The sequence below is a fragment of the Bubalus kerabau genome, chromosome 4 (genome assembly GCF_029407905.1).
Source record: "Bubalus kerabau isolate K-KA32 ecotype Philippines breed swamp buffalo chromosome 4, PCC_UOA_SB_1v2, whole genome shotgun sequence".
Classification (NCBI taxonomy): domain Eukaryota; kingdom Metazoa; phylum Chordata; class Mammalia; order Artiodactyla; family Bovidae; genus Bubalus; species Bubalus kerabau.
In genome coordinates, this window is record NC_073627.1 from 67,078,716 (window position 1) to 67,087,123 (window position 8,408).

An 8,408-nucleotide genomic window follows, 5' to 3' on the forward strand; every position below is an offset into this window, starting at 1 on the left:
ACCGAAATTAATCACTGTATGTAATCAGGTAGAGAAGAACGAGTAAGAATTAAACTGGGGTTCTTTTAATGTCAAGATGCTCGCTTTTCTTGATTCCAACTATATATGCAGGTGAATTGGTGATTGTTTCTCTTAGAACTGAGTGGGTGCTTATTTTATGTGGGGCATGTTCTGAGCTATTGGAGGGAGACGTGCTCCCACGCTCTGAGAACTGTTCAGCTTGTCTTTGTTCTTAAGGATAAGTGCGTCGTTGTAAAAGATGAGAAGACATTTGCAAAGAAGCGGTTTTTGCCTTTCCCAGTCCCTTCCCTGCCTGCTTCCTGCCCATCCCTCCCTGGGGGCCTTCCCTGCCCCGTGACTGACCGCTGTATAAGCAGCCTCCCGTGGGTCCAGAGCCCTTGACTGAGCAGGTCCCCTGCTGAAGTTCGTTCTTCAGGAAGCCGGGGTGGTCTGAGGCAGTGCGACACAGAACTGACCTAGCCAGATGGCAGGGTGTCCTGGAGGGGCTTCCAGAATTTAAAGATGAAAGCTTTTTAAGGTTCTCAACACCCATTGTGTATACCCCCTGAGATGAGTTGAATTCATTGACTTCCATTATAAAGGTGGATGCAGTGAGGAGGGCCGGGGGCTGGCCCTTGAGGAATGAGAAGCACTTTCTTCTGTGGAGAGAACTTGAAGTTGCAGTTCAGAGTTGTGCAGCTCTATATTGATGGCGTTTCTTTGTACTTTTTTTTGGAGTCATTTTCATTTTGAGCTTTTATAATCTTGATTTTTAATTTAAGAAGGACAGCTACCTACCAGTATTTAAAGTAGGATCGTGTCACATGCAAAAGCCAGTAGAGGTAATACAGTGGTACTTGGGGTTTCAGAGCACTTCTGTGTGTATTTTTCTGAAGCCCATCACATTTTAGCTCTTTCTAGCCCTCTGTATCATGATGGTAGGACCCCTCCCCGAGTCCCCCGAAGTCATTAGCATCACGTGGTCTGTTGCAGGAGCCTCTTGGGGATCATCACCAAGAAGAACATGGTAGCACACCTGGAGGAGCTGACGCGGCGCGCCGAGCCCCTGGTGATCACGCGGCTGCTCCCCAGACCGGGCGGGGGGTGGCTCCATGCCCTTGCCTCCCCCATCAGCTTTGTTAGACCTTTCCTCCTCCTCACACGGGGGTGTGTGCACACCCTGCCCTGGGAAGCAGCAGGCCTACCTCCTGGCCACCAGAGCCTCTCCTTGGCTTTAGGACTGTAGGCAGTGTGGTCTGTACAATCCTACAGCAGATATCCCCACTCCACCCAGGAGCCCCCCGAAGCCCGTCCCTGTCTTTCTTCCCTGGTCTTGGCTGTGTCGTGGGGAGTCTAAGCCCACGTGTGCACACGTGGTATTACCCAGCTCAGTGGCCCGCCCGCCCCACACAGCCTCAGATCCCGGGGCCTGGGCTCCAGCACCCTCTGTAGGCTGTTTCTAGAGTGTGGGCAGCAGCTGAGGGTCACGTGTGGCTGTGGGTCCCAGTGGAGTCGTGACTAAAGAGGATTTTGAGTTCTCTGATAAGTTGTCTGGCTCTGGCAGTCTCACGCTGGGCTGTTTTGCCTGGTTGTCACCCCTCCATGAGGCCTGTCCCTGTAGACTTCAATCTAGCACTGATCTCCATGCATCCTTTTTGAAGAAACCACTGGCCAGAAAAATAAGTAACTACTCATCCCTTCTGCTTTCTGCTTCATCTGTGATAATCTTCTAGGAGTGCTTCTTGATTTTTTTTTTTCACCTACCTTTTAATGTAAGCATTAACAACTCAGACTTTCATAAAAGCACTGTACCTTTTTTGACTAAAATCAGAAAAGGAAGACATCGATGACTGTAGTAGAAACTTGGGTCATCCTAGAGATTTATTCTTGGGGTTCTGAAGTTTGGGATTGAAATTCTGTGTTGACCATTTTAAGTGCATTTTACCTGAATTGTATGTGCTTTCATGAAGATTCGGCATACCGCTGGGCACTCTCTAAATCAGTTTTTTTAAAGACAGTTAATTTTGGCTTTAAAGAAAAGTGCACTCTAAAGGGGACTTGGTCATTATGTTTTCTTCTCTCAGCCTGGTGGGAAGGAGCTGTTCTCCTCAGGTGGGCTTAGCGCCCCTTCTTGTTCTGCATTCTGCTCTCTCACGCGCTGGCTCACGTGACTCAGAGGCTCTGCCTCCGCGGTCCGGTTCTCAGTCTCAGGGCAGGGACACTGAGCGGTTAGGGGCGTCATGCTCTATACCTCCGAGCATGGCTGCTGGGTGTTGAGTTACTCGACCAAGATACTGTTTGAAAATACAGACTCGGGCTGATTGCTTTGCTCTCCTTCTGTCAGCCGAAAGGATTTAGCTGTGGGTTTAGCTTCTCCTTTCCTTTCCTTTTAATGGTAACCTTCTGCTTGTCCTTTTCAGACGCCTCCTTGGTATCATCACAAAAAAAGACATCCTCCGTCATATGGCCCAGACGGCAAACCAAGACCCCGCCTCCATCATGTTCAACTGAGCTCCGCGTTGGAGGAGGGGGAGGAGGCCGGGGAGGAGGCCTGCCTGCTCAGCAGCAGCTCGCTCTGACCCGGAGGCAGGACCGGCTCCTGCGGCGGGTTTGCCGACGCTGCGGTGGTGCGGGGAGGGGCGGCGGAGGTGGCCGGGCCTCCCCACCGGCGCCGGCAAGCAGTGCGGGGCCGTCCCAGCCATGCGCTCAGCGCTGGAGGTGGCCCTGACCCGACCCCGTCCTCTCTGGCCCTGCGGAGAGGCCGGCAGGCCCCCTGTCAGAAGGGATCCCTCTGAATTGAGCCATCTCTAAGACTGCAAGGTCTTGCCCCCCCCCCCCCCCCTCCTTTTTTTTTTTAAATCAAAACTGTTGTGTTTAACTCCTGAACTGTACAGGTAAAGCATTACCTTTCTACATTCCGGACGAGCTTCTTCCTCTCCTCTCCCCTCCCCCGCGAGCTGTCACCAAGCCTCTGAGAGTGGTGTGCACGTGGGGAGCAGTCCTTTCTCATATTGAGATGTGCGTGGTCATACCGGGGTCTCGTCACAGGGAGGGAGTGGGTGCTGTGTCCCCACACGAGGTGCTTGGGGCAAGCCTGGTACCACAACTGGGGCTGAGGCGCCGTGGAAGCTCTGCAGGGGGAGGGGTTCAGCATCCACCACAGGGGACTTGACTGATAAGGATGGACAGTGTTCTTCTTGCTTTTCTCACCCTCTCTGACTTGATGGATAATGTGAACTGGTCTTAACGCAGATTTTTCTGTTTCTAAAACTCCTATAACACAAGTACCATTGAGCGTAAGGAAATGATGCTGCTTTGATAGTGACAAGAAGGAAGTGTTGTGTCGAGCTGCACCTGCTATGAGTTGCATGTTTAAACACTGGAATTTTCTTTTTCTTGAAATTAGATCAGTCTGTTTTTTTTTTTTCTTCCCCTTTCCTTAAGGTATTTTACTGCTGACACTGAAGAAGAAATGTAATTCATAACTTGCACTAAATGTATATTTCTTTCTTAAAAATTTACCATTCTTATTTATATTTTTATGGATTAAAATTTATAAAATACAGATCAGTTAATATCACACTTAAATACTTTTACCTTTTTAATGTGATTTTTATAGACTAACTCAGAAATATGGAGATATGAACAAAGTTTACAGTGGGAACGAGGGTCTAAGATGTGGTGTGGTTGTTTCTTTGTGATCACACGTGTACGGAAACCTTTTCTCATCTCTCACTGCCATCCTCTGGGTTGTGTTTCCGGCTTGTCCATTTTGACTCATTAACTGGAAGCTGAAACACTATGTATTGTTTCGCAGATTAAAAGTTAAATAATGTTAACCTTAAACAGAAAAGAAAACAATAGAATGGCAGAGGTAGCAGTTAAAATGTTGATCTGAACAGAACTTGTGAATCTTCGTGGAGGTCACGTCCAGGTGTCCAGTGACATTTTGAATCCACGCTGCACTTTCTTGCACAGTGGGCTGAAAATGTACCGCATGTGTTTGGAATTTGGGGTTTTGGAAAATACCTGTCTTAATCATGGTCTCAGTTCACATCAGCAAAGGCAGTTCACTTGAAGCACCGACCTGAAAATTCTGGATTATGCATCTTGGGAGGCAAAATGAATTTTTAGAGACAGACATTTTTCTGAAACACATCTTGCAATGAGCTGTTTTTATATTTTGGAAGTGATTGTTCACCTCTTGATTCTTAATAAACCTGTAAGGTCTGGGAGATCACAGAAGATTTTATGATGCTGAGGATTTATAAGATCTCGAAGCCATATGAGAACAACCACTGAGAGGTGAGCAGACGTTAGGAACTCCACGACACCTGAGCTCTGCTCTGCCTGCAGTTAGTGTTGTGTCCTGTTTCCCCCTTCCGGCCACCTCCGCACTTGCTTCCCAGCGTGTGGAGACAGCCCTTTCTGAACCACGGTCAGCTGGTCTCCTCTCAACCTCTCGTCCGTGCGTTTGCCTGAGGCCCGGTGAGTGTGCGGGTTCCGTGGCCGCACCGTGTCACACGTGGCGTGTTTTGTCTCCCTTGTTTACTTTCCGATTTCGGGTCCTGCTTCACACTGACATCTCAGGCGGATGCCAATTCTCTCCTCAGTGTGTGCCCTTCCTGCTGAGATGCAGGGGGCGGGCTGTGCCTCCAGCACACTCGTGGTTGTGTCTGTCACTCCATTCCACTTTTCCTTTTGGTGTGTTGGGTGTGTCTGCGTGTCAGCCCGACGAGGGGAGCTGGAGACCATGCGGTGGAAGTGCCCGGCCCAGTGGAGTGCAGGCGGAGCCTCATTGGAGTGCCTTTTCTGAGAAGGTATGATGAGAATGGGCAGGGTGTCAGCATCTCTTCTCCTTAATAACTGTGTTCAGTTCTGACTCATGAATGCCTAGTTTGTTCATCTGCGATGTTGCCTAGAGCTGTATTTATCTGTTTATTTATACTAGTGTAGTAAAGCTGCATATCATTACAGTACACGTGGTGACTGTGATGAGTCAATCAGAAAACCTATTAAAATCTATATGACAACGTGTGGTTTGGCCTTTGATTCCCTCGGTCAGCGTGCCCCGGGGTCACGGCCGCTGTGTGTCGGGTAGCGTGCAGCCTCCCGGGGTGTCCCGCGTCTCTCGGGCCGCGAGGCACTGCTGTCCTTGGCAAGCAGGAGTCGTGGGGACCCGGCAGAGCCCAGGCTGACAGCAGGGTGTGTGCACCAGCACACGTGTGGGTGCAGGGACCACACACCTCAAAGGAGACAGGTAAGTCACCTGCAGACTGTTTCTGAGAACAAGCACGGAGGTTTGCAAACTGAACTGCGTACGGGGAGGGGAGACACACAGTCTGTGGAGCGGTATCCATGGCGTCCAGGGAGTGAACCTGGTCCTGACACGCCCAGGACACCTTGTTTTGTTGCTCTCGTGCTGTTCACTCGATGACTGAGCACAAGTGTGCTCCTGGGACTGCTGGGCACGAGCATCAGATGCTGGTACATGTCATGAGTTGGTGTTGCGGTTGTCAAGCACATGTGTTTATGTGATCCTGGGCAGCCTTGTGCTGTCCTGGTCAGTGTCCGGGCAGAAATCCCCCAGCCGGGGGGAGAGGGGCACGACGTGGCCTCGGGGGTAGGGATGCTGGTCGTGGTGACGAGGGGTTGAGTGCACAGCGGGCTGACAAGGCTTCCCGTGGGAGGGGCAGGAGCACCTGTCCCCGGGTGGGACCCACTGCCAGGTGTGAGGACACCAGGTAGGTCTTCGCGCTGGAGGGACGAGGGCAGGGGCTTGGCAGGGTTGGGGTGTCAGCTGGCTTGTCTGCATACACAGGACCCGCAGATGCCAGGGAGCAGAAAGCGCTGCGCTGGCGACACGGGGTGAGTCCATGTGGACACAGATGAGAGCACGGTCTTCGGTGAGGTTTCACCGCTTCCACTTTTTTCTTGGCTGGATCGTTCTACACGTGCTTGAGAAGTTGTATGGAAGACAGTTTGTAAGCTCCAGGTGTGAGCTTAGCTAAGTCTGAGTTGGGTAACGGTTTTGTTAAATTGGGTGAAGCTGCTTTTATTCATGGAAGAACCCAGGTACTGTGTGAACATGAACAGGAAGGCAGGTGGCACCTGGGAGCCACAGCAGCCACTGGAAGGACCTGGAAATGTCGGGTGAAATTTTGAAGGACCAGGCCTCCAGTGCAGGAAGGAGGTAAGAAGGGGAAGTTTGGTGTGGGCTAGCAGGAGCTCGCTCTTGAATGAACAAATCTCAGTCCTTGGAAGGCTGCTGCTGCTGCTGCTGCTAAGTCACTTCAGTCGTGTCCTGCCGAGGTCCAGCCCCGGCTGATCCAGGGTATTCGAAGGAGAGACGGCTAGGCGACCTATTCAGATGTTAATTAGAGATATAAAGAATAATAAAAAGAGGATAGCTCAGTAGGAAAATTCAGTGGAGAAAAGAAGCTGAGTGGCTTGGTTTACGCGGAAAATCAATATAACCCGTGACACCAGGTTAGCTCTGACCACGGAGGCCGCAGGCGCCCTCTCGAATAGCGGAAGGTGCCCCACCTTAGACACCTTCTCGAGTGGGTCTTAGAAGCTCAGGCAAATAAATGGTCGCAGAGGATATCCGCGCTCCAGATGGACACTCAGCTGAAAATTGAGGGGAAGAATGACATGGGGAGACCAAGCTTTGGCGAGCAAGGCCCATAGCTTTATTTTCAACAGGGGCTTATATACCCTAAGTTACACATAGAGGATAATAGGGGATGCAAAGTCAGCAGTCTTTGATGCTTATCAAAAACCAGGGTTTCTTTCCTGCAAATTTATCGTATACAAATGGTTTAGGTGATTTACATCATCTGGCCAGAAGGCCTATTAACATTTTATGACTCTTGACAAGGACTTATCAACAAAGACTTATTTTCTCTGACAAGGACTTATCAACAAAGACTTATTTTCTCTAAGAGTAATTATTTTAAGGTTTGGCGCCATCTTTCGAAGATAAAATTGCATTCCTATAGAGCGGATGTGTAATGGGTTTACAAAGGAAAGAATTTATTACCTTAAGGGTCTAAAGTTATTAACACCAAGGCCACTACTTATTTTTTCTACATACCAACTATTAATACATATTCAAGGATACAATACAGGGGATGTGAAAACTTGGCAACAAGCATTGGCTCATCAATGAAATCTTTTACTAGTTTTATTCTTGACAGTTTCTAACTCTCTGAGAGGCTCTAAGCTATTTGAATATCTTAAGCTTCCCGTGCCTCTCGAGGCTGGGAGACTGTAAACAATCGTATGCATAGCTGTAGGTGTCCGGGTAAACTTGTCAGGCGAGTTAGAGAGCCATCTGAGGGGTTTGGATTTAAACACTCCTAATTGCCCAGGAACTTTATTAATTGGAGCTGTAAGTTAACTCTTTGGCAGAGAGAGTGAGATGGTGGTGGGGGACAGCCCCCAGTAAAGTCAGAGGTGAGAGCACAAAGCAATAAAGTAGGCAGACTCTGGTTTTTGGGGGTAGGTGCTCGAGAATATCCGGGGGCACTCCCGAGGCTCGATCCCGCCTTTGCGTATGCCGAGCCTCCTTCCTCATGACCTTTGTCACGAGTGGAATGTCTCTCGCCGGCTCCCGGCGGTGTCCGACTGTGTGTGACCCCATGGACGGCAGCCACCAGGCTCCCCCATCCCTGGGATTCTCCAGGCAAGAACACTGGAGTGGGTTGCCATTTCCTTCTCCAGTGCAGGAAAGTGAAAAGTGAAAGTGAAGTCGCTCAGTCATGTCTGACTCTTCGTGACCCCATGGACTGCAGCCTACCAGACTCCTCCATCCATGGGATTTTCTGGGCAGGAGTACTGGAGTGGGGTGCTATTGCCTTCTCTGCCTTGGAAGGCTGGCCCCTCCCAAAATGTGTGAGCAGTCCTCAGACACAGCTGCTGGGCGTGGAGCCTGGAAGTGTCTTCACAAGCCTGTTCTCAGGAAGCCCTGCTCATAGCTGTAGTCTTCACATTGTAACTGCCATGTTCTTGGCACTAGTGCACAAACCCTGTTTTGGTTCTGATACACCACGCCTTCTGATGATACACACACAGGTGTGTGAGGAATGGATGGTACGCTGAATTTTTTTTTTTAACCCTTTCATTTATTCTTTGATAAGCAATCCTGTTGAAATCTGTATTACTGAATCACAAGAAGGCAAATTTAGAAAACTTACATTTGAAGTGGTTGTATCAACAAGCAGCACGGTTAAAGGAATTGAGAATTTGTAGCCAGCTTGCGTCATTTTAATGGAAGGTACACTTGAGATTAAGGTAAACGCATTAACAACTATTTCTAAATACTTCTGCAACATTAACAAGGACCTTAGAAATTAAACAAATCTGTGGAAAGAGCTCAAGTGCTGCTTCAAAGGTTAGACTATGTT

At 49.4% G+C, this 8,408-nt stretch overlaps 1 protein-coding gene across 5 annotated transcripts in view; it reads left to right on the forward strand.

Moving 5' to 3' along the window:
• CLCN3 (chloride voltage-gated channel 3) overlaps nucleotides 1-5,037 on the forward strand; it is an 85,172-nt gene extending 80,135 nt beyond the window's left edge. For 3 of the 5 annotated variants that reach the window (XM_055577637.1, XM_055577638.1, XM_055577639.1), the window contains 2 exons: nucleotides 994-1,069; nucleotides 2,421-5,037. In XM_055577637.1, the coding sequence (XP_055433612.1) occupies nucleotides 994-1,069; nucleotides 2,421-2,579 (235 nt within the window). In that variant the 3' untranslated portion in view covers nucleotides 2,580-5,037. The remainder of the gene's footprint in view (nucleotides 1-993; nucleotides 1,070-2,420) is intronic. The other 2 variants (XM_055577640.1, XM_055577641.1) reach the window with 1 other exon arrangement.
• The last annotated feature ends 3,371 nt before the right edge of the window (nucleotides 5,038-8,408 follow it).